Source organism: Pipra filicauda, unplaced genomic scaffold, assembly GCF_003945595.2.
Source record: "Pipra filicauda isolate LSUMZ 115617 unplaced genomic scaffold, ASM394559v2 scaffold16_size7369187_pilon, whole genome shotgun sequence".
Taxonomy (NCBI): Eukaryota; Metazoa; Chordata; class Aves; order Passeriformes; family Pipridae; genus Pipra; species Pipra filicauda.
In genome coordinates, this window is record NW_024104207.1 from 1,463,906 (window position 1) to 1,486,082 (window position 22,177).

Sequence of the window (22,177 nt, forward strand, 5' to 3'; positions counted from 1 at the left end):
TCTTCTGAGTATTTTTCTTAAATTTCTGTGTTTCTTTTGCATTTTCTGATCTTTCATTGCTTTTTCATTGTATAATCTTTCTTGAAGAATGAACTTCTATGTTAAAAGAATTATCCTGAAAATTCCTGATAACTTATTATAAAATAACCTATGTTATAAAATATCATTCTTAAAGGAAAAATGAGAGGCTAGTCTTAGTATTTTGCTTGGTATATGATGTAAGCTTATTCTAGAGCTACTATACAGTGGTTTACCTGATAATATTTGAAAAAAATGTTTTCAGGCTTACAGTTCACAGTATCTGTATTAAAAGTGAAGTCATTTTACTGTCACTAACTACAAATGTGTTCTGCAAAATAAAGCTTTTCAGATGCCAGTGAATAGTCAAGTAGTGGAACAGGTTGCACAGGGAGGTTGTGCAGTTTCTGTCCGTGGAGGTTTTTAAGGCCAGGCTGGATAAAGCTGCAAAACAGCCTGGTCTGACCTCAGAGATGACCTTTCTTTACCAGGAGGTTGGATTGGAAACTCATGAGGTTCTTTTCACCCTGAATTATCCTATGGGTGGATCCATGGTGCGTGTACCCATTCTAGTTCATTTCCATCTGGGATGGATTGCATTGCATTTATTAATGTCTCTTATGTGTAGTAGAACCACTAACATAGATTTTACTCTCTGTAATCTCTACCAGTTGGACTTGTACCTAAAGAGAAATGTTATGCTGCTACTTAAACTATTTTATTTAGTCTTTTTCATCCCTTCTTTTGTCATAGCCCTTCTCGAGACACATGTCGGGACATCTCGGTATTGGAGCTCTTCTGTTGGTCTCAGTCTCTATTATGTGTGCTTGGAGATTAACTTGTTTAAACTGAGGATATCTGGCTGGTGTAATAATTGGTGTTTTCTATAGGAGAACACTCTTGGAAAATCAATTAGCCTGTCCTCCATAGATACTTAAATAAATACTTTGGTTTGGAAGAGACTTCAGGAGGTTTCTAGTCCAACGTTCTGTTCAAAGCAAGGTCAGTCCTGAGGCTTTATCCATAAAGTCTTGAAAACCCCTAAGCACCAGTTACTACACAACCTCTCTGGACACTTTCCTTACTGCTTGACTGTCCTAATGGTGAAAAAAGTTTTCTGTATATTCAGTTTAAAGGCTGCTTTTGTTTCAACTTATGTCCAATGTCTTTTGTCCTCCCACCGTGCCCTGTTGTGAAGATCGCTGCAGCATCTTCTTGATGGCCTTTTGCAGATACTGTGAACTACTTTGTAGATCTCCCCAAAGCTGTCTCTTCTCCAGAGGGATCAAACCCGGTTCCTTCTCTCTCACCTCCTAAGACAGTTCTCCAGTCTCCTGATCATCTTGTAGCCCTCTGCCAAACTTCAGCTTATCTCTGTCCTTCCTGTATTGGCAGCCCAAAACCAGACTGATGCGTAGAGCAGTGTAATTGTTTTACATGGTCTAAAGCCTATATTCCTCCTGTTAATGCAACCAAGGATGATGTTGATGTTCTTTGCTGCCAGGGCTTGCACCTGAATCATCTTTAGCTTGCTGTCCACCAAGATCCCTAGGTCCTCTTTAGCAGAACTTCTCCCCAGCCAGCCATTCTTGAGCTTGTTTTGTTGCAAGACATTTTTCCTTTCAGGGTCAGGACTTTACATTTGCTCTTGTTGAATTCCATTGAATTAAAAAGCTGCTCAAAACCCCAAACAAAAACCAAAGCAAAAAAAACCCCACCGAACCTCACTTAGTAGAACTTCCTCTGGCAAAACATTTAGGCATGTACTTGAGTGCTTTCAATATTGAAATGCTTAGATTCTTCTTCAAGTTGAGCACAGCATTCTTCTACCCCTGTGTCTTACCCAACCTTTGTGACTGCAAGTACCTTAATGTTTCAGGATTGCTTTGTTTGATTGCTTTGATTTAGGCATACATTGACAAAACATAGTTTGCTTATGTGATAGATTGCCCAGGGGGGAAAGGATGAGGTCCCAATGCTGCAGGACAAGAAGTGATTGTAAGCTGTGTAAATTGCACACAGTTTTGCTCCCATTTTGTGCTTCCTCCTTGTCCAGATCACTCACCTGTATCAGTCACTTGCAGTGAATGAGTTGTGCTGGATTGTTTTTGTTGATATGTGTTTATTGGGAAGAACATTTGCTTTTACTCCTGATTATTGTTAGCTCTATAATACTGTATTTGCGCGGTACAGTGTGTTGACTCGTTAAATTATTCATACTGAGCCTCACATTCTTTGTGTTTTGAATTCTGCTATTGTGATATGAGTCTCTGTGGGATGCCTAAAAAAAAGTCTTAAAAAACGCGCATTGCTTGGGGCAAGTGGAGGCTACTAAACATATCTTGCATTTGTGTAGAAACAAAAAGGTTTATATACGAAACGTCAATTCCAACCACAGAAAGGTCTATTTTTCCCATGGTATCAGAACTTCAAAACATCTGGTATAGTTGGTTAGCAATGGAGATCATATCAATAGCATGGAAATATGGCTGTGTTGATAGTGTGCCATTTATGATGGAAGAAATGCTGAAATACTATTTTGAAAGCAGACTATAATCTCATCTGGCTAAGGATGTTTAATACAACTATTTGTTACTTCAGTGGGGCATTTTTACAGTTAAAATTTAAATTACTAGTTTGAAACTTGGGTAACATAATCTGTTAATTCCGCAAGTGTTCTTAGGCCAGTATTAACATAGCAGGGATTTTAAACTGAAATAAACCAAGTAAGAAAAATCTCAGAAACTCAACATTGATTTTTTTATGTTGATATTAAATTTAAAGAAACTTTAAATGACCTTTCTTGCATGTTATGTTCGAGTCTGTTTTGATGCAAACTTGCTACCCATTCTTAAGTAGCTAAACTACCACTTTAACTGATAATCCCCAGGTCCAGATGCTTGTTCTTGAATTTCCTTTGAAAAACACATGGTTAAAAATGTTTATTGTGCACTCTGGAAAGTCGTTAGGTTGGGACTGGTTTGTCCCAGAAGTTCAGAGATCAGAATCTGGAGTTCCTCAAGAAAAACAACCTTCCAGAAGTCTCCTTTCATAAAAGGAAGCTGTTCAGCTAAGACAGCCACAGCAGTGAGCGGTGGGGAGAGACTGCCTATATTATGATAATATGAAGCCTTAATGTTGAGTGAAGGAACTCTTGAAAGAGCTGTTGAGTTGTGTTCTGTAAGATCTGTAACCATCTGCTCTCTCAGTTCTAGGAATGGAGTTGCTGCCTAGGCTAAGCAATGTATAAATACAGAAATGCACTGTTTATTTTTAAGAGCATTATTCCAGACCAGGGGTGGATAGGATGGGTGAGGAAGAAAGTAGTAATGTGAAGGATGCCTGTGTGATGATTAAGCACTCAGCTTTTCAGTTGTCTTTATGTTGTTCCTATCTCCTCCCAGCCCCACACACCCAGTCTTGCAACTGGTGATCTGGCTGACCTGCCCTCTGAAACTTCCTCACTCTTCCTAAAGCAGCTGGTGGCAACCCTTTGTGAAACAAAGAGCAAGGCACTACAAAATGATGGGGAAGTATTAGTTTGGTTGCTGATCTGTTGGAGTAGATTTGTTCTGATGCTTATATGAGAAGTGAGCAAGTGACTCTGGCTACTTGAAATTTTGAGCACTTAATTGACTGAATCAATCCTGTACTTGTCTTTTAACCCCTCATCATGTCCAAATGCCAGATCCTTATATTACCTTGTATTGCAACCAAATGATAATTCAAAATGCCTTATATAATTTTAAAGAAGTAATGATATATCAGTGTTTATGAGTGGGAAAAGAGCTGCCTTGCTACTGTTTGGAAGTAATAATTTTTCATAAAACGTGAGTAGTCTTGCACAGAACACTTAATCTAATTAGAGGCTCAATCCCAAAATATTTGGGAGGTTATGATCAGCAATTATAAAATAGTAACTCAGACTTTTTTTTATCTGGGGCTTTTATTTCTCTGCTCTATTGTTTGAAAAATTAATGGTGATTTCTGACTGGATTCCTTCTGACAAAAAGTTGCTAGAATTGATCTTTATGTCTGTACCACATGATACCTTTCTCTAGATTATTTATGCTATTATGAAGAGAACTGCAAAGGAAATGAGGAGCTTCCTATGTAATCAACTGGTCAACTGCTGTTTCCCCTATCGGGAATAGTGTTGGCGATTACTCACAGTTGCTGCATTTGCATTGTTGTCCTGAAAGTGGACTAAGGAGCTCTGAAGTAGTAGGACGGAAAGGGAAAATACACTGGCCATGAAATACTGCAGTTACAGAGAGAGTGTGGCTTTTTACTCACATAGTTAAGCTTTCGAGTGCTTCTTTGTTTTAATGACTCTTTGGTGGCACAATGAAATTCTTACCTTGTGCAGATATAATTGAGCTTTTTTAAGCATGTGTAACCCACCCTTTCTCTGGACTGACTTTCTTAATTGTGACTGCTTCTTCAAATCTCGTTTTCTTTTAATAAGTTTGCTTACTTTCCTCCCCTGACTTGTTTTGTTGAAGTGGTGCTGCTGTGGTCTCTGCAGGACTTCAGAGACTCGGGGCTGTAAAACTGTCAGTATTTGTGTGTGGACAACATCTGAGAAAACATTTGATGTAGTGTTTTGCAGGTCTCTTTGCACCACTAAGTAATTCCTCCACCATTTGTGTCATTCCTGCTTTAGCTGAACCCTTGTCTTTTTGTGCCCAGAACATCAAAAATATTTCGAAGGCTAGTATTAGCAGCTGGTGATTGTAGCTCTAATGTGCTCTGGACTCAATGGCTCCTGACCTTTTGGGGAAAAACATTATTTACAACAGAAAATAACATCACCTTGGTATTTGATAACTTTAGTTATTTATTTTGTTACTTTTAGTTGAAACAATAGAAAGCAGTGTTTATTTGTTAGGAGTGCTACTCATAGACATTGGTTGCTATGTCCTCCAGTACTAAAGCAAAAATATGACTTAAGTTCTCCTCAGTGAAATTATTTCAATAATTGAATTGCAGTCTGGTTTTATTTTAATAGCCTTTCCTAGGCCTTTTATACTTTCAAATACTGTATTACTTTCATAATGTTTTGTTTGCTCATCCCTAGGCAAATGAAATAGATGTTTAGACAGGGTGATGAAATTCCTGCATTCCCATAGATAACCAGCTTATTCCTACTAGAAACTGTGTAAGCCAGCCTCTAACGTACCGCGGGTTAGTTTGGGTTCTGGATCTGCATAGATGTTCCTTGCTTCTGTAAACTATTGTTATTGGTTTTATTTTGGGTGCCAATAACTACACAAGGGAAAAGCATGAAGGTGAGATTTCATATTTATAGCTTAAGCTGGTAAAATGGCTTTCCAGCAGCAAGTGTTCTCCCTTCATCCCTTCTTCAATTGACCAGGTTTGTGGTTTGTTGTTTTTTTTTTTTTTTTTTTTTTTTTTTTTTTTTTTTTTTTTTTTTTTTTTTTTTTAATCCCTCCTTTATGCTGGCATTGGGTTTTATGTGACTCCATGGTGAAGTTCTTAGGAAAGCTGGGGGACTGGGATTAATTCTTCTTGGGCTTTTCTCTCTGAACTAGCTCATTAGAGTTCGCTTGTGTTGAAGCAATTGAAGTGACACACAGCTGGAGTGGGGGTAGATAGGGAAAAGGAAGGCCTTTTCAAATGTAGCTGTTAGTAGCCATTGGATTAGCTTAATCTCATACTCTCCCGTGCTGCCACAAGGACACATGGAGTGATTTTTCTCCTGAGGTTATCTTCCAGTAATCAACAATTAGGGACTTTTGGGGGAAATTATTTCTAGGTCTGTGTGAACAGTACATTCTGTGTTCTATTCTAATAATAATTATTAACGTGGAGGATACAAAAAGAAGAAAGTAGAGATTTTCTTGTTAGATTAACCTGTTTAGAGAGCAGGACCTTTTAGCCAACGAACTTGCTTCCAGTCTGGCAAAATAGGCACTATTGTAGGTGGGAGCAAGTGTGGAACCCCTTCGTAGAAAAGGAAGCTGCTGGGTAATTGGAAGGTAAAATGCCTCTCCATGAGAAGGGTGCCAGCTCAAGTTCGGAGCATTGAAGTGTATTGTTATGTTAATAGCTACGTGGTATCCTCTCTTTCAAATCTGAAAGTAAACAGAGTAGCAAGGTAGTAAAAGCAGCAGCAAAGCAATTTGTAGGTTGTGCAGGTAATTTCGGAAGAGATATGTTTATATGCTTAGGACTGGTTTGAGCTTATGCGTTAGAATGGAGGAATTTGTGGTATGAGAATAGTCAAAAGAAAACGTCACAAAACGGAGAGTGCAAAACCACTATCAGCGTGAAGATACTGTATATGGTGTTACTGCAGAGAAAGACCCTTTCTAACTTGTCAGCAGTTGTTTTTAAATGCAGCTAACTGAAGCTGAATGTCAATTCATCAAGCGCAGTGCTTGATGAAATTGCTGCCAAAGATTATACAACAGGATTAAGTAGGATTTGCAAAGAGAAGGCTATCAACAGATAAATTTTACCAAACTATTAGAACTAATATAAAGATTTTTCCCAAGTTATTCTGGCCTTGGTAGTCCTGTGAACAAACATTAACATAACTAATGGCATTAATAAGCTGCTTCATAGCTTTTAAGAAACAACCCGATTCCTTTAAATGTAAAAATAAACAGGTCATTAAAAATGAGAATTCCTGAAGGAGTTTTGAGTGACTTAAAAACAAATAAAGAACACAACTCTTTTTGAGATGCTCTCCTGTTTGGAAGTTGTAATGTGGATCCTATATTTCTTTTAAATGTTCGAAAAGGTTACAGTTAATGCTTCTAATGTCTAAAACGGTGTGGCAATTTCATGTGTAAATTTGACTACTTGTTTGGTTTTATCTGTAGTGAGTGAATGTCCTGTTTTTCTGAATGTATGGTAGAAGTAACTAGATGGATGTCTTAGCTTGCATGTGTGTTCACTCTAGATGAAGCCACATATAAGCACTGTGGTTGTGTGTCTTTGACTATGACAGAGGTCTTCTCATTAAATTTCATTCCACAGTGCAGATTTTCAGTTTGGTTTTTGTTTCAGAACTATTATTGTAGATGTTGATTATTCCATAGACTGAAACGTGGTTGTTTTGTGCTTAAAAGGAAAGGGGAAGGTATGTATTTCAGGTAGGGAGGAGAATAATAGTTCAAAAAGAAGTCCTTCGCCCTACTTCCATAGAATTTGTTACAACAAAATTGCATTTAGGGATACATTTTGAAATTATATTATTACTTCAAACCTGCTAGATTAACCTAATTTACTTGGAAAAAAACTTTTTGAAATCCAGTGAAAAGTTGGATTTGGATCAGAATGTATGGATTTGATCAATAATGTATTAATTTAATAATAATAGACTGAATTCCAGGACAGTTCAACAATAATTGTGCAACTGAACGAATTTAAATGTTGCACATTAGTGTCTTTTGATGTAGTAAAATAGGTGAGGTTAATGAAACTGGCAACAGCCCAGTCAATTCCTGTGTTATCACAGTGCTTTTTGGCAAGATCTTGACCTGCTGTAAAACTTTTAGCAGTGTCAATTTTGCAGTGAGCTCTTGCCAAGTGCTGTAAATAAGAGAACACAAATTGAGAGGGGTTGTTGGTTTGGGGCCCCATTCTTCCTGAATTTACATGCACAGTAATCCCTTGTCAGCCTGCCCATTTCTGCCACAGCATCCTCTTACATTTTGTTTGGTTGTATAATTCTTCATATCCCAGAAAAGAGTAAATACTTTGCTCCTTTTAAAATGTTTTTAAAGTGGGTCCACCCTGCCTCAGAGGATAGAGCAGGCCATTTGGGAACTGGGTGTAGTCAAGAATAGGTTTTGTGTTAATTTGAGGTCTAAGTACATTTTGGTCTTGTGCTGGTTTTTGATTTTTCTTTTTTTCCCCTCGTTGTTGTTGTTTAGCTTTGAGGTATTTCTTTTTTGTAAAGTCTTCAGGTTTTTTTCATGCAGGTTCCGGGCTGCAGTTTGCCTACTCCAGGAGAATCAGGTGCTTGTTTCCTATTAGGCTTGTTAGCATTCCTACTGTAAACTCCTGACTAATTAGCCTGGTTGCCAAAGCTCCTGCATGCAGAGTATCAGATAGCAGCTCGAGTTTTTCTAGTTCAGTCCGTGTAGCTGGGTGTCTTAACCCTGTATGGTGCAGAGTCCAGCTCATCCCACAGGAGTGAGAAACTAATGTAGCACAATCAAGTTTATAATTGCAGAGTAGAAGTTGGCTCAGTCTCTTCTGGCTGTGTCAGCATAAATATATGACATGACCCCTTATTGCATTATGTAAAAATGACCCTGTTTTTTCTGGTTTCTTTTGACACCCTGATGCATCCAGACTGAAGCCTGATACTGAAATAGCAAAATGCTGAAAGCAAATGAAGATTAATACTTTTTCAGGTGAATGTCAGGTGGTTGAAGTGGAGTTGGTTTCTGAGCTGCTCTGTGTAGTCACTGGTGTCAGCCTGTTACTGGGTACCAGCTTGTCAAATTTGGGTTTTAATTGATCTCTTGATTCTTCAAGTGAACCTTCAGCCCATGTTGGGAATGTGAAATTGTGGTCAGTAAGTGGTCAGAGATAAGGCATTGGATTTAGTTTGTACAATGTAGTGTATGTACTTCTGGACACTGGAGAATTCATGTGGGAGGGAAATGTTAGGAATAATTTTATTTATGCCACCTATAATAAAACCGTGATCAACTTTGGGAAGACAGCCACAAGAAAATAGGCTTCACGAGTTTGTTTGCTGGTGAAAATGATTTTTTTGGTAATGCAGCTTTCTGCTGTAAGTAGATTTACAGTTGTTAGTTTTCACTCAAGAAGATACTTCTTTCAACTTTTAGTAGTTCCACATATTAATTTGAAAACTAGTGGTATCATCATTTTTTATGGATTTAAGATTATTTCTAAGAAGTTCCTCTATCAGAGTTTTATTATGGGGTAAAAAATGCAATCTTTTTAAGTTGTAGAGAAATTATCATGTAACTCCAGAGTCCAACAACTCCTGCAGGATTTCTGTTATAGAAATGCCCTTAAGATTACAGTATTCTAAACTTTCATTTTGTGACTGTAAAAAAATTACTTTTTCTAAGTGCCATATGTTTTGGAATAAGTCTTTAAAATATTTGAGAGATTTGCCATTCCTGTAACAAGCTACAATTACCACTTAGCTCATCAGGACTGTCGGTCTCTGCTAGGCTGCAACATTTCTGCTGCCTTCTTTGGTCTGGCTCTTGTCTGACCTGTGCAAAGACTTCACAGCATGCCAAGCTAACACAGCCTAAGACAAAAAAAAAAAGTGCCTGCTGGCTTACAGTGCCGGAGTCAGGTATGTGCCGATGCTAGTGCAGAAGTGGGAATAAAGGGTCTAGTTAGACAGATTGTTGTTTCATGGTTCCTTCAGGTTAATACTAGGTGCTAGCAGAAGGACAGTTTCCTCCAATTGACAGTTTCCTCCACACTGAATGAAGGGAGGGGAAGTATCTTCTGAGTTAACCTGATTCACACTGCTGTACAGCTGCAGGATGCTGGTGCCTGGCATAAGAGAGGAGATGGGAATGAGCATGTCAGTATGAGGAAGTGCTTTCTGCAGCACTAGTTTCAGTTGCTTTAAAGGGACTGTGTGTCTACACTTTTAATGTTAAAATGCGTAAGAGCGTTTTGTGGCCTGATTGATGCCTGAAGATGCTTTAAATACAGGGATTGCAGCTCTGCAGGTTGGCGAGTAACAATGCCAATGAAAAGTCAGACTTTCAGTCTCTAAACTTTCATTCTCCCCCTTCAATTTTCCTGTTGTATTTTGGTTTGAGGTGGATGTAGTAACCTGTTTCTTTTCCTCCAAATGGGACTGTTCAGAAGGAACAGTCTTCAACACAGTAAATAGTATGGAGAACTTTAATTTATTTCAGTGATTTTTTTAATACGTATTTGAAAATTGTTATAGGGGATCATCTGTCCTTCTAATTCTTCTCCTCTTCTGGAGTTGCTCAGAAGCATTTGGCTCTTAGTTCCGCAACAGTGACAGGTTGTAGATTAATAGTAGAAAGGTAAGCAATACTTTATTGAGGCCCATTACTATTTGTTGTTCTTCCTCTTGCTTTTAAATATGTTATGACTAATTCAAAGGAGGCTTTGTTTTGGTTTCAACTGGCTCCTTACCTAGTTTCAAATATGATTGAACTCTGCCTGAACCTCTGTTTTGTTGTTGGAGACTTTCGGGGCATTTTGATATACCAAATGTGTGTCAATTACTTTTCCCTTGTGTTTTTGTCATGTCACCTCCTTCAAACAATTTTCCCAGTAACAACAACTTTGTTAACAAACTTTTTTGGGGTATATTTTCTTTTGGAGTATCGGTTGTGAGTATCTGCTGCCAGATCCTCTGTATTAGGGTCACTAATGATACCAGCATTGCTGGAGTTTATAAAGGGTGGTGTACTTTAACCTTGGGGTATGATTTAACCTCCTGTAGTACTTGTTGTATTTTGAATTTAATCAGGCTAATGAATGATTGCAAAGTTACAGAAGTGTAGGTAGTGCTTATTGTTTAAAGCATTTTTGGTTTGATTTTTTTCAGTTAACTGCAGTAGGTTTCACTTTACACAAAGAACAAATCTATGTGGTCTCTGGTTGGTTGTGTAAATGATGCTGTCCACTGCAGTTTAACAAAGCACACCCTGCAGGTGGCAGGCAACAGCTATGTGTTGCAAGTACTGTGCAGATTTTGCTGATCACTCACTATAGGTTTGAAAATTCGAGTTAGAAATGAATGGCTGTAATGCTTTTGAGGAATGCCCTTGGTGAATTTTTTTTTTTAATTTTTAATGGTAGCTGCTTCTGGAGTCATAAATCTTGTGTGAAGACACTTCATGTTGCTTGTATAAAAATGTCTTTGTAGAAGCTTATGAAAATTTCAGTGTGTTCGATGACTGTACCATAGAGCCAGGTGGCTTTGGTAAAAGACTATTCTGAAAACAACTTCTTTGTTTTATTTTAAAGTTGGAAGGAAATGCTTTGCTTCATCTACCTGATGTAGATGGATCTCTTGTGAAATTTCATTTTTTGATCTGTGAGGTATAAGTCAGCAGGAAATATTCAAGATTACAGATTCAAGATTACATATGTTTCATCCCAAGAATTATTATATTTATCAGTCTTGCTGTTGAGAGCAGATAGGTGATGGGCAGAAGGGACAATGCATATAAAGTATACAGTAAAATATTTATATCTGTGATAATTTGACATTCACATGGGCATTCAAGCTGTATTTATGAAAGTTAATCCTTTTTTAGAGTATGTGTTAGTTATAGACTTGAATTTTGGCCTTAGGTTTAAGATTTTGTATAGTATTTGCCATATACTGCAGCGGGTTTTGCATTGACTTTGCTTCATTACATTTATATTGGGAAAATGTTTGTAGTACCTTTTGGGTTTTGATCTCGAGGTTTTGTTTTGTATTGCAGTGAGGCTGGTTACTAAGATGTAGTTTTCCTTAGGAAAATAAAGAGGGAGTTTCACTCAGTTACAATCTTTGTGTTGTGAGTTATTGGTAATTTTCTCTGACAGAAAGCTCAGCTGTTGGTCCTGCTTCTGTGAAGATTAGTGTCTGTAAATTGTTGTGGCAGAATGAGTCATTCTGTAGTGGAAAGTCTTTGTTGATCCAGGTGTCAAAGGTTTGAAAGGGGAAATAAAGCTGATGGAAATTATCTTTTTATAGGAGCTGTTTTTTCATCTGTATTGTTTTTCCTCTCTTCTTTTAGAACCATTTAAGGTAGTCTATCTTTAATCATGAAGCTGCACTTTTTGAAGGTATCTGAAGAACTGTAGCTTAGCAAGAATGCTGTTTTTATTTGTGACATTGGAAAACAGGTTATAAAATATAAACAGTTGCAAGGATTTTTTGAAAACTATTTGGAATTCCTTTTTAATAGGATTGCCTATCCTTTAGTTTCAAGTTGAGGATTCTTTTCTGGAAATGAATGCTAGAAACCTGACCATCATGTAATTTCAGTGTTTACTCCCTTGGTGATTTAAGTGGGTTTTAAAATCTTATAGGATTTTTTTTTTTAATATCCTTGTATTCATTAGAATTCCACAGATTTGTTGCATACATGTGGCAAAGGAAGCAATTCCATTCTACTGTGTCAACTGACAACAGGTCAGATACAAAGGCACTATATGAATGTTTCAGAATATCCTGCAGTGATTATACTGTTGCTGTGCTGACCTGTTATATCAATTTTGTGACCTGAATTCATTTGAAAGCAACTGGTATGGGCTTTAATTCTAATATTTGCACTGTGGATTGGTTTTATTGTTATTTATATTCTATTAACAAAACTCCTGAGTAACAAGTACGTGTACCTGAATAGTAATTGCAGCTTAGTTAGGAGTTGTCTTTAGATTTTTGCCTGCAGAATTTGAATGTGGCAGGAAGAAAGATGTGACGTTCTTAATGCTGGGTTTTGGTATTTTCTAGATGCAGTCATGCGGAATGCGCTTGCAAGGCAACCAGTGTTATCAGTGCAGCTATGAGAGATCAGAGATAGCCTCTTGGAGGGGGTACACTTGAGGATTTCTGAAAGGAAACTTGTATATTCTCTACTGCTCCAGAGACTGAATAGTTTACAGAATGGATACTGTGTAATATGCTTAAGTGTTGAAGTATATAGTGCTTTGTGATTGATACAGGTGGGATAGCAATTTAAAAGCCTATGAGTAGTCTTTTCTGGGCTTGTGGGAATAGTAATCTTCATCTCATTCGTTGCTGTGCCTTACATATTGTGATAATACTCTCTCATTATCTCCTCTGACATTTTAAAGGAGGTGTTTCCTTTCTCCTATGTGAGCAGGGCTATGGATTGTGGCTCCTGGATATTACTGCTTTGTTTGCAGAAGCTTCTCTGATTCTTCAGGAAGTCCAGGTTTCCCTGCTACAAATCCCATTGTGTCACATTGCAGGCTTTTTCCAAACTTCCTTTACAGCACAGTCTTTTTATCTCCTTCTACTTGTTTTTCATATTCTTTCTTGACTATGATATTCTTGTGTGTAAAGAGTGGGATGATTGGCAGAAAGAGAGATTTGGAAAATATTGTGTTTTGTTGGGATTTTTAAGTAACCAAAGTATTAAACACTTTTGTCTTCTGTAATTATGAACACTTTTTGTATGTGTATGTAACCAGTCTTCATAATTGGAGAGGGGAGCTTGAGTCTCTCTTCTCTGCATCTCTTACTTATTTGTGCTTCTCTATAACATAGCTTCACATGAGCAACCTTGATTATTACTGATTACTGCTCTAAAGTACTTGAGAGTAAGTAACAGGAGCTGGATTTAAAGATCAAACAATTGGTTTGAACCAATTGGCTTTGAAGCAGTTAATGCCTGTTGCTGACTTTATGCAAAAATTGGTAACTAGGTATTTGAACTGCTTTTGTAAACTCTTTTTCTTTGTGCCTAATGAAAAGGGGGTACAGCTTACTTTTGTTTGTAAACCCAAGAAACAATGCTTAACTGACAATTATTATGTAAGTTGAAACCTTCTTTTTGGTAGGATATACTTTTGGAAACTACTGTAAGTTCTTTTCTTTTGATAGTGATTAAAATGAATAATTAGGCTTTGTATTTAAGGAAAATGACCTTTAGGATTTTAAAGGCCTAAAAAGCTGACTTTTGTTAGGTGCTCTTTAAAATATATTTTGCAGTCTAGATGATCAGAATTAAAATTTTGTGAAAATTAACTGTACTCGTGTAGCTGAAGACTGATCTATATCCTCACATAAGGAACTATGAACTTGCACACCTAAAATGCCTGATGTGTGGTCAGATGAGAGAGCTAAAATAGCTTATGATGCATTTAAACTCCTGAGAGCAATGTGAGTGTTCATCATCGTCATCATGGCTAGGCTTCGCGAACGAAGATTTAGGAAGGCACTATCCACGTTTGTTACAGGCACGCTGGTGACTTATGAGGCCAATACGAGATAGACATATCCGATTGCAAAAGGCACAGCAGAAAGACTCCTTAGGTGGTGTATTCAGCAGGATACGATTCTTTCTGCATTGTCTTTTCTCCTCAAGAGTGATCCTGTGTGCGTTCTCAAAGGAAACGGCAGCGTTATAGATGGTGTGTCTCCAGACCTCCCGATTTGAGGCCAGAGTAGACCAGTTATGGTGATCAATATGGCCAAGACTGAGATGTTGTTTCAGGGAGTCCTTATATCTTTTCTTCGGGGCTCCTCTCTTGTGGCAGCTGGAGGCAAGTTCACCGTAAAGCAAGATCTTAGGGAGGCGGTGGTCCTTCATCCTGGAGACGTGTCCTGTGAGTGTTCATATACTTCAGTAATTAGTCACTCTTGAAATCCAGAAAACATTTTAATTTCTTTTTGATAACTTATAAATGGCAGTTCTTATCTTTAGAGAAAGATGGTTTTAAGAGATTTGTAAATGTTTTGAGGATATTTCTTTGCTTACAAGAATGTGTTAGGCAATAATAGATACTTCTGTATCTATTTGGTTTAGGACAAGTGATTTTTATTATTTTGCCTCTTCTCTTGACACAAGTTCAAGTTCAAACACACACTCACACACACACGAGATGTCTAATAATAATAATGAAGACTAAAAGGTGTGGGTTTTTTCTTGTTTTTGTAGTCTCCTACTTTCCTGATTTTTCTGAAATGTGAAAACAATTACTTCCTTGTCACTAAACACTTTTATTTAAATACTGTGATATTCTAGCAGTGCCCAAAGGTACAGTTTGGAACATAATGGAAATGAAACATGAAACTAAAGAGAGTTTTATATGGGGAAGTGGTAGAACATTCTGATGCAGTTGTGTAGTCTTTTTTTTTTTTTTTGTAATAGCAAACTTTGGGAAAAGTGGGGGGGGGGGAAGAAAAGCAGGACATGGGCTGTGGGGAAACAGCTTGAGAAGCTGCCATAGAAGAGGGTGTGGAGAAAGGGACAGTGGTCAATACATTCAGTTGTTTTCATACCTAGATTGTCAAAACAATTGAACAAAACTCAAATGCTGATTCTTCAGAACACATTACTTCTTTTAGAAAAGGAAAACAAAACTTCCTTCATACAAACATTGTATCTTGAGAATTTAAAATGCAGTTTTGTCTCCTGCCTTGTTAGTGTTCAGAAGTAGAAATAAGTTGTAATAGTAAAACATTGAATAATAATAATAATTAAAACTCCTATGGTAGTTTAGAAAGCTTCTTGAATTGCTTTCTACATCTTCTCTAAAAGAATCTATGTTCCCTTGCTCTTCAGTCTCTGCTGTGTTGTTAAAACAACTGTAGGATTAAAAGCATGCCTCATGGGCAGTGGAATGTGTTCTCAACAAAATAATCTCCTCTCCTTAAAAAAAATAAATTGGAAAAATCAAATGGAATCTTATCCTTCAGCACTACCTTGAGGTGATGGTGGAGAAAACCTTGTGTAAAGGGAAATAAATGTTATAAAATGGGATATGATTGTGCTTCAGGATACTTCTGTAAAAACCAAATGTGTTGTTGTCTTTCACAGTAATCAAACGTGAAATCAAACCTTAAGTTTGTTATAAAAATACCTTGGCTGTTGTGTGAAGCGTCATGGTTAAGGAGCTTTAACAGAAGAGGCAACTCTTTAACTGAGTCCGAAAAAGTGTGTGGGATGTGGCTCAGAACGTTCCCTGCGAGAATGCTCTCTGTACTAGAGATCATGACATGCTTAAATTCATTTTTCTTGCAGGAACTACACAATTTTCCAACCCAGTGGGAAATGCAGGATACCTGCCCTGGGAAAGCTTGTCAAAGCTAAAGGGGCAAGTAGTAGCGAAGTACTTACTGACAGCTGAGAATTAAGATGCTGTGCTGGAGGTACAGACCAAAAGCATGCCAGCTATCAAGGAAAGTGTGAAAGGAAGTTACTGTGGCTGAACATCAGGCAAAAATAGGTACTAGAAAGCTGAAGTAGTACCCATGTGAGGAAAATTGTCAAGATATAAAGTCTGACAAGTAAAATATAAAAGCATAAGATAGAACAAAAGAATTTGAGCAATACTTTCAAATGCTTTCAGCATTTGTTGAGAGTTTAGAGAACAAATGGATAACATGAAAACAAGTTACTAGAACTAGACGGTGTTCTTCAATAACTATAGGAAGTGAACATGAAGTAATTTTACTAAGTGGTATGTAATGATTCTGTTAGCTGGACACCTTCAGGTGGCTGGATGTAAGTGCAGTGTGAGACCAATATTAAAAAGGATGTTTACTTGGGATGTTGTCTGTGTGAGTAGAAACTACATTAACTTGCAGAATTCACGGATACACGTGTAGAATTCATGGACATGTGGTAATTTTAATAGGTTGTGGAAAGGTGACAGAACTTTGAAAGGAAGTTGTGCTTCAGATCTTTTGGAAGTCACTGAAGGAGTTAGCAAGAATACATGTAAGGAAGCTCCAATTTGCTATGGTAGGTAGGATTTCCGGAAGTCATATAATAGCCTTGTGCTTGAGGGGGTAATTCCTTGTATGGATGATTAGTTAATAATTAGATATAGGTAATTAAAGGCAAGAAATTAAGTGAATAGGATGCTTTTCAGAGGTGAGTAGTAGCTGTTACAAAAATGTTAAGGGCTGAAGAATTGAGACCCACCTTTTTATAATTGCAATTAAGTTCAGAGTGTATGTGGGGGTGGGAATTAGCTGAAGTGAGAAGTGTGGAAACTGTAACTCCTTGCAGGAAGGAACACTAGTTTGGGAGTACAATAGATAATTCTGTGGGAACACACCAGTGCAGGCTCCAAAAGATTAATTCTGTGAGTTGTGAGGATAACAGAATGAAACACAATTAGCCATTGTTTAGGTCTGTGGTGCATTTGCACTGGACTCTACTGTATTGGTGTAGACTTGGGAGTATCCTGGGAAGAACAGTGCTTACTTCTGCATGTATCTAGGAGAAACAGGTCTTTGTTTTACTATAGATTGTAACTCTTTGACTTTTTAATTTTTTTTTAAATATTCTTTTTCTTTTCTTCTTGTGAAGGTTTTCTGAATAAGAGAGTAGCTTCAATAAATATTTTGGGTTCTTTGCTGCTCAGAGAAATGTTGTGATGTGTGTTGGGGTCAAATGTAGTGCTGGAAAGAGCTGTGCTTAGCATGAAATCTGTCACTGTGCTGGACACCTGAGGATTTGTCCATTTCAAAGCCTTTGAAAGGCTTCACTTCCAACTACCTGAGGGTATCCCGCTAATGGAGTCATTACATTTCAAAGCTTTTGAAATTTATCTATTTAAAGGGGAAGACAGAAGCAATTATTATTAAATTGTAGAGTAAGCTTGGCAAAGTCAACTAGAGAGTTGAATATCCTTGATTCCCCTTGAGTGCAGGGCCCCATGAGTGCTGGGATTTATGCAAGGGGCAAGAGCTGGCCAGGTGGAGTCCACTGGGGAACTGAAATTTGAATTTGGAGTTGGTGTTCGGATCAGTAATGGAGCAGACAGTATCCTCCTGCAGTTCGGTAGGCTGCAGAGCGAAGCAGAGGGCTCTGATGACTGAGGAAAATACTTGACAGATTGTAATTGCAGTGGTAATGTAGCCACCTGGTTGACAGCTGCAGCCCCTTTCTTTACCGTGTATCGGTCTTGGAGCTTTTCTTCCCTCCCAGAGTGTTTAGGGAGGTGTACCAGACTAACCTTTCTGAAAACATAAAATACAAACAAATCAAATTATTTAACTTCTTGAAGAGGTTGTTTCTGGGACAAACAGATGACAGCATGAGAGAGGAATGCATTAAGGGATGGAAAGAGGAGAGAAAAGATGATTCTTTGACTCCTGTGACATTAAGCTGTTCTCTTTGAGACACACTGATGTTCCTTGAGCATAACACTCTTATAGACTTGGGATACAGAGGCCTGCCTGCTATCAGGAACAAAACAGTCTTCAAGATGTATTTCTAGGTTTAAGAAGAAAAGTTTTTATTGATTCTCCTGACAATAGCTGAGATTTGAATACCTAAAAATTCGAGTTCTCAGTATTTCCAGTAAAAAAGAGTACTTAATTTTTTTTGCATGATATTCTTGTGTTTTCAAGTTTATAGTGTCCTAGTTGTTAATTTTACTGTCATGAAAATTTTGAAAAACAGTCTGATATTTGAATGTCTTATATTTTCATAATATTTTTGGAACTAATAAATAATAAAAGAACTCTGAACCTTATAATTGCTAGCCAGCACTCAGATTTTGTATTTTTATTTCTTTACAGGATCTGGAGTTTCATGGAGTAATGAGATTCTACTTTCAAGACAAAGCAGCTGGAAATTTTGCAACAAAATGTATCCGTGTCTCTAGTACTGCCACAACTCAAGATGTGATAGAAACTCTTGCAGAGAAGTTTCGACCAGACATGCGAATGTTGTCATCTCCTAAATATTCGCTTTATGAAGTGCATGTCAGCGGCGGTTAGTATTTATTCATGGAGTCCTTCCTGCATCCTCACCACCGTCCTGTCTACCCCTAGCCAAAATATCTTTAGGTTTGCCCTCAGCTTCTGAACCACATAAGACTTGAGTGTTTTGTCCTTAAGTACATTGCTACTAATTGTTTTTTTAAGGGGTGGTATTTAAAAACATAATTACGCATATCAGGCCTGCAGTTTATGTAAATTTTGATTATGACCTATTAAATGCTGTGCATGACATCCTGTTTATTTGTTGACATTTGTGAGAGAGTTGCTATTTTTAGGACTAGTATGTAAAGACTAAATTTTTATTAAGAGACTAGGAATGTTAAATTGGAGCAGTTAAGAGTATATCCTCTGTTCTTTGAAGTTGTGGGCCTTTGATAGGTAGCCTTATAATGCATATTCTTTTACTACTAAATTGGGGGAAGTTCAATTTAGTAGAAGTTAAAACTTAGTTTGAAGCTGCTGTGTTTTTTAAACAGATCCTTTAATGTTACCTGTGAAGAACTCGGATATCAAAATAGCTTTTGGTACTGCTACCATTTGTCTCCTTCAGGCTGGAAGGTGATAATGTGTGTGGTGGAGACAGAAATAGGAGAAAATAGCTTTTATTTGTGCTTTTTCCTTTTTGTACTTCAGAAGCTTACACAAATGATTGAATTACCTTAAATTCTCCATTTGAAAGACTGAAAATAATTGAAGATCCAGAATGGAAATTTATTGGGATACATTTAAGTTTTAATGATCTATGAATGATGACTTGGTGTGAATTATATGGGATTAGGGAAAAGTTTTTTGTCATCGCTGGTTTAAACAGTGATTAGTATGTGGGTTTTTTCTGCTTTAGGTTTCTTTAAAAATCTGTACCTGTAGTCAAAATGAAATAGTTTGCTTTGCAGAGCAAGTTCCTGATGTTTAAAACATGATTGAGGCATGAGAGGTGCCTCAATCAGTAGGAGTGTTTCTTACTAAATAAAAGTAACTGCAAAGACATTATTGTTTTGCTATGCCTAAGTACTGTCTCCTACTTCTCAAAGGGAGATCGAATGGCAAAACTTGGTTAAGTTTTTAACCACTCTTTCAGATTTTTTCCATATACTTAAAATAGATGTAATACACTAAGTGAAATTTTGTTTTATATATGTGCATAATGGGGTTTTTTTGGGGGGGGGGAGGGGGTTGGGGAGGTTTTTTGTTTGTTTTTAATTTTCTAATCTCATTTATTTTTGTGCAGTCTTTTTGGAATATTATTTCTCAGGCCCCAATCAGACTGCAGTCTAATTTAAGTAAATTTAAAATAAAGAAAATCAGTATTTGGAAGTCTCATGAAGTTCTAAAGTTTGAAACATTGTAACTCTAGATCTAACTTCTCTTCCTGACTGATAATCCTTTTCCCACACTTAGTTCTGACAAAGGAGTTATACAAGACTACTTTATGGGGGCTGTTAGCTTACGTAAATAGACAGAATATACTTAAGCTGGTTACTAGAAAGGGGACATGTATTTCTACCTTCCCAGGCTTTCTTTCTGTCCCTGTACTTAACAAAATAACATCCACTGATGTGTACTGTGAAGTAAAGCTTAAGAGTTTTTAAGAGCTTAACTTATTTCTAAATATCTTTGCTCTTGAGATACCAAGTAACTGCTATTGCTTTTTGGTTTTTTTTGAAGAAGAAAGAAGATTAGATGTAGATGAGAAGCCTCTTGTTGTACAATTAAACTGGAACAAAGACGATCGAGAGGGAAGGTTTGTCCTCAAGAATGAAAACGATACACTTCCTCCAAAGGTGAGTCTTTACAGAGCATGCTAGTGGTAACAGCGGTTTTGAAATGTGTGGGACTTGCTTATATAGCAAAACATAATTTCTGCTTTTTAATTCCTGAAAACAACTGCTGCTGACAACCTTTAGTATGAGGAGTAAAGATTTTTAAATACTTAAAATGCATCTTTGCAACACAGCATTTTTGTGATCTTTCAGATGGCTTGTGATGCTGTGATCCATGTATTGGAGCATGTAATGCCCAGGGAACTTAGACACTTAAACTTTAAAATTTTCTCAAATAGGATATGATGCCTCTCCTGCCTCTTGCGAAGCCTTTAAAGGGGGAGGCCAGAGGGAGTTAAATAACTAAAAATTGTTACTTCCCTAGGTAACAATCTGTTTCTTGAAAAAACTGATGGGAGACTGTTTCCTTTTGTGGATGATTTTGTTGTTGTTTGTAGGAAGGTTTTTTGTTCGTTGGATTTTTTTTCTCTTCCAAATGGAAGACCTGCCAACATCAGCCATACAAAAGTTTCCTTTGATATTAGTAATTTAAACAATAAATTAGATCAGACTTTGGCTTCTGAAGTCATGTAATTATATATATTTTAGGTAGCTTGAATGCTTATAGCTATGGAAAACATGCTGTTCAGTGTGGGCTATCTTAAGGCGAGTTTTTCATCTTGGGTTGAGCACTAAATCTGTTGCTCTTGGAATTAGAGCTTGTTAATTTTAAAAGTGCTTTGGGTACATGAGCTTGTACTACATTTTTGGCTACAGGATACGTTCATGTTAAAGTGGGGAGTTAATGATGTCTTGCATGACACGTACCAATGTTGCTGTTCCTATTCATTGAATTAAATGGTCTTCAGTCTTCCTTCTCTGTGTTCTTCACTTCCTGATAGAAGCAGGAAAATTTATGTCTTCTTTCTCTCGTGCTCTTTAATGTACTCTGTCTACAAAAGGCAAATGAGCCTAGGATTACAGGTATCTTGTGTATGCAAGGAACAGGAATTAGAGAAGAGAACACTGGAAAGACAACTCAGAAAAACATACCATAGGGGAAAAGTCCTCTGTAATATTTTTCCTTCTGCAGTTTATTCTGATGTGGCATTCCAACACAGGTGTCTTGAAAGCAGATTAAGCACAGTGTTGTTATGAAGTATTTTTATTGGGAGGCAGAAATATGTTTTACAGCCTTCAGTTAATCTTTTGAGGCCAAGTAGATAGCAGGCATTATTCAAGTAAAATTCTGCTGCTGCTTTACTTTCTTGAGTAGAATCAGTTCATACCTGCTTTGGAACATGATGTTGTATTTGCCTTCTCTATGTTATTCTCAAGAGTATTAGTCCCATCACTGTGTAATGGAGTACTGTTGCCTGGGGTATTGTTTCTGTGTTTGTGATAATATGTCTTAATCAGATTCTTCTGGGAAGTTAAAATCAATACTAACTTTTCATTGGACTAAAATTGATGGAAGTTGTCTTAAACTCATTTATTTCAGAAAGCTCAGAGTAATGGCCCTGAAAAGCAAGAAAAGGAGGGAGTAATTCAGAATTTCAAGCGAACTCTTTCAAAAAAGGAAAAAAAAGAGAAAAAGAGGCGTGAAAAAGAGGCATTGCGACAAGCATCAGATAAAGATGACAGACTTCTTCATGGGGATGATATGTAAGTGGTTTAAACTTATATTTTTAAAATTAAATTGTAGTTGTATTTAAGTGCATTAGCAAAAGAAAAAGCACAAGTTGCAAGCACATGCTAACTCAGCTTCCACATCCTTTGCAGTATTGTAAATCATAATAAGGTTAGGGGTAAAATGTAAAGTTTCTTTAATACCTTTCTCCCCGCCCTCATCTTTAAGAGATAGAAGATCTCTTCTTTCTTTGAAAACTAGCAACTATCAATATTTAAATTGGTTATTTATTTCAAGTGAACATGGGTACATGAACAGTGT

At 37.1% G+C, this 22,177-nt stretch overlaps 1 protein-coding gene across 22 annotated transcripts in view; it reads left to right on the forward strand.

Annotated features, from left to right (window-relative positions):
• The window catches only part of AFDN (afadin, adherens junction formation factor), a 124,162-nt gene that overhangs the window by 17,422 nt on the left and 84,563 nt on the right, over positions 1-22,177 (forward strand). For 16 of the 22 annotated variants that reach the window (XR_003539014.2, XM_027712055.2, XM_027712065.2 and 13 more), the window contains exons 2-4: positions 18,263-18,458; positions 20,132-20,247; positions 21,728-21,891. Coding sequence is in view for 21 of the 22 variants with exons in the window: in XM_027712055.2 (XP_027567856.1) it covers positions 18,263-18,458; positions 20,132-20,247; positions 21,728-21,891 (476 nt within the window). In the remaining variant the exon portion in view is untranslated. The remainder of the gene's footprint in view (positions 1-18,262; positions 18,459-20,131; positions 20,248-21,727; positions 21,892-22,177) is intronic. The other 6 variants (XM_027712056.2, XM_039379495.1, XM_027712067.2 and 3 more) reach the window with 1 other exon arrangement.